Source organism: Ipomoea nil, unplaced genomic scaffold, assembly GCF_001879475.1.
Source record: "Ipomoea nil cultivar Tokyo-kokei standard unplaced genomic scaffold, Asagao_1.1 scaffold2845, whole genome shotgun sequence".
NCBI classification, from domain to species: Eukaryota; Viridiplantae; Streptophyta; class Magnoliopsida; order Solanales; family Convolvulaceae; genus Ipomoea; species Ipomoea nil.
The window spans coordinates 3973256-3976752 of record NW_017619273.1 but is presented as its reverse complement, the minus strand read 5'-3'; the positions used below and the strand labels follow the sequence as shown (position 1 = coordinate 3976752).

Genomic DNA, 3497 nt, shown 5'->3' with positions numbered 1-3497 from the left:
AATGGAGATTAAAGCTATTTCATTGACTCTCTCTTGCAACATACTTGATCGTAAGTAAGATTTCAATAATTTCAACTTTGAAAATCTCATTAGAGGCAACAGTAATTGGGATAGTCAATAATATTCGATATGCTATAGTAGCATTTAGAAAACAACCCATCTGTTTCAATGAATTCAATATACTCACTTCCCATATCTTTTATTTCAATAAAATTTCTCTAAGCAATTTTAGCTCAATATACATTTCATTTCCATTAATATCACCACTGCACACTGTTCATTGAGATTTGGGAATATAATTGAATTAAAAAATAAAATTAATAGTAATTGCTAATTACCAGAACGTCCCGATCGAAAATGCTAATTGTTATTTGAGATTTTGAATTGGGAATTTCCAAAAGCAGAGAAGAGATTCAAATGATTAGAAAATATATATATATACATACATATATATTCTTTTTTTTTTTTGAGTTTTAAAGTAATTATCAATTGGGCTCAATTTTACCTATCACAAATTGGTCCAATCTCCCTACACTAAGCCTAAAATCATGTATACTATATATACCTAATATAATTTTCTTTAAATATGGGACCCCAAAAATTGGGGGCCCTGTGCGGTCGCACATGTTAGACATGCTCAGAACCGGCCCTGCTATTCTATTATGATGTGAAGAGGATTTTTCAAGAAATAATCAATAGTCTTTTAAAACATGCATGAATGTTTTCATTCTTTCAATCATACAAAGCAATGTGCATTGAAAAACATATTGTAAAATAATTTAATATAGATACAATTATAAATGATTTATTATAAACTTTATTAAATTTGTAATGTAATAAAATTTTGAAATATGTTAACTGGATCAATGTATTTGATTTAGTACTTCAACCGTAATGGGTCTCCCGCATCATTCAATCCTGTCTCCACCCGCTAGTCGACAAAACTCGGTGAGATCTCGACTTGACTGCACCTCCTCAGTGATGAAATCGCTCTTTTGCGTCAACGATTAACGAGGATCTCGATTCGGATCTTTCAACCGACCCATTCCGGTAGGGTATGTTCATCTGAGCTTCGCCGGCCTTCCACTGCCAAGCATAGAAATCTCGTCGTTCAGAACATGTAAGCCTCTGAAAGCCGACGACGACTCTGACGGCGTGCGGAGGCTGAGCTATTAAATGTCCGGAAATGAAAAAAATGAAAAAATCAACGGACAGAAAATTTATAAAATCAAGTTCACAAAAATATCAATTGTAGCTTGCACAATGTGCATCTATTTTTTGTGAAAAAAAACAAAAAAAGAGGAACCGGTAAAAATTGAAGAAATAACTAGACTGATTAATTAAGAGAAAATTCTTACCTCATATTGGAGATTTGTGTCATTTTCACGCAATCGTTTACCAGAAACTTCTTTCTCCGTGAGTAACAAATCAATGAATCATCGCTGCTCGATGAAGCCGGCGGCGACGTGAAACCACCTGAATATCCTCTGAATCTGTCTTCATCGTCATCCTCTTCCTCCACTTCATCATCATCCTCGAACTCATCTTCGGCGAGATACTCTTCACGGCTCACCTCTGCCTCAGGTCCACTCCTCGCACCACTTTCAAAGCATCTTTCATAGGTGGAAACCATAGATCCTAGCCTGGAGCTGCCATTGGCGACCATAGCCATGGCCTCCGTTGTCCTTTATGAATTCGAACGCCTCCGTTCTGATTCCGCCGCTGCAGCCGTCTCAGTCGCAGTCGAGGAGTCGTTGTTGGCGCCCAGCACTAGATTGCCCTTGTTCCAGAGGGCGCGGCGGCCATGGCCGCTCTCCTTCCAAATTTGAAAGACGGCCATGGCCGGCTGGGTTTTTTTTTAATATATATATATATATATATATATATATATATATATATATATATATATATATATATATATACTCCGTATATATTAATAAATAAATAAATAAATTTATAAAAAAAAACAAAATTAAAAAAAAAATTTTAAAAGACACGTGTCAACAATGTGAGGACTTTAACCTGTGGAACAAGTCACTTGGGACTTAATTGAACAATTTTACAGATTTAGGGGATCTAAATGAAGCTTTTTTTTAGTCAAGTGATCCAATTGCACTATCCGATCGACTTAAGGGGCCAATTTGATCTTTTTCCTTATTCATATAGTGAAAAGTAATATTGCCTTTAAATTTATTATACACTTTTTTTGTGGTAACCAAACTTGAATTCTTATTCAATTACAATACATAAATTTATATAATATATATCAAAATATATGATATGTCACAAAAATTTTAGAAGTTTAGAAAGATTAAATTAAAGTTGTTTGCCAAGATCTTGTGGTCTAATGGCACCCGGGTTGCACTCCCATATAGAAGGGAGTGGATTTGAGTCTTAGTGGAGGCAGTATTGACTTTTTGTACTTCAGTTGATTGAGAAAGTAGGAAAGTTGTGGGTTTGAACCTTAGTGAAGGTGATAACAGATACTAAAAAAATATATATCATTTTAAAATTTAAAAAAAATCTACAAAACTCATGATTAAATACACCTTTCTTATTTTTTTTACTAACTTATTCAAATTATATATTTACATATCCTTGTCAAACTGACGCTAATTATGTATAAAAAAATAAACTGACACGAATTAATTTTCGCTAAAACAAGCCTAGAGCAGAAATATGGTATTGAATTATGTCAATCCAACTTTGCAAAGCATTTAAATGATTTCAGAGAAAATTGTAAAAAAATGCCCCTCAATAATATGTCAATTATCAATGTCACTCCTGAATTATGAGCAGTGTAAATGTTGTCCCTCAATTATCAAAACGGTGCACATATAGCTCCTCCCGTAAGTCGTAACGGACATGTGGTTCCTCGTTAGTGTACGACACCATTAAGTCAGATTAAATATGTAATTTAGTTGTTTTTTCCTTCCCTCGAAGTACCAACGATGGACAACGGAAGGGGAACCACAGATCCGTTACGGGAGGGGCTATATGTGCACCATTTTGATAATTGAGGGGCAACATTTACACCACTCATAATTCAGGGGTGACATTGATAATTGGCATATTATAGAGGGGCATTTTTTACAATTTTTCCATGATTTCATTGAAAAATAATTAATTCTAACTTTTAATATATATTTATATCAATTGTCTTTACTAAATCTTATGCCATTTCTACAAAACATAATAGAGATAATCATTTTACTTTTAAAAGAATTTTTCTTAGATTATAGTAAGAAGATCAATTGACAAGGGAGAGAAATATTTGTAATATGAAATATTGATCATCAAATCAATAACATTCAGTACTATATGTACTATATTTATTCAACAACCATGAATTACATAGAATAAGTTGAAAAGGAGTGAAAATCCCCAACATCCGTGTAACCAAAACTTAATTAGATATGTTTCGATTGATCAAAATCCTTATTGCTACTATAGCCGAGATTATTATCGTGTGGTAGAGCAGGACAAATGCACTTGTG

General features: G+C 33.6%; 1 protein-coding gene across 2 annotated transcripts; it reads right to left on the bottom strand.

The window, feature by feature from the left end:
• Nucleotides 1–844: 844 nt before the first annotated feature.
• Nucleotides 845–1832, bottom strand: LOC109159995. 2 transcript variants are annotated; one of them, XM_019308112.1, is made up of 2 exons: nt 1359–1832; nt 845–1169 (listed from the first exon to the last, which is right to left on the bottom strand). In XM_019308112.1, exons 1-2 carry the CDS (start codon nt 1670–1672, stop codon nt 1112–1114), a joined length of 372 nt encoding a protein of 123 aa, XP_019163657.1. In that variant the 5' UTR covers nt 1673–1832; the 3' UTR covers nt 845–1111. The 2 variants fall into 2 exon arrangements, with proteins under 2 accessions (XP_019163657.1, XP_019163656.1); XM_019308111.1 differs by having other exon boundaries at nt 845–1164.
• Nucleotides 1833–3497: the final 1665 nt, after the last annotated feature.

Excerpts from the sequence above, each read along its gene's own strand:
- LOC109159995 (XM_019308111.1), bottom strand. The coding sequence starts at position 1,672 with ATGGCTATGGTCGCCAATGGCAGCTCCAGGCTAGGATCTATGGTTTCC. Across the intron at positions 1,165-1,358 it reads ACACAAATCTCCAATATGAG|CCTCCGCACGCCGTCAGAGT; the intron begins GTAAGAATTTTC and ends TTAATAGCTCAG.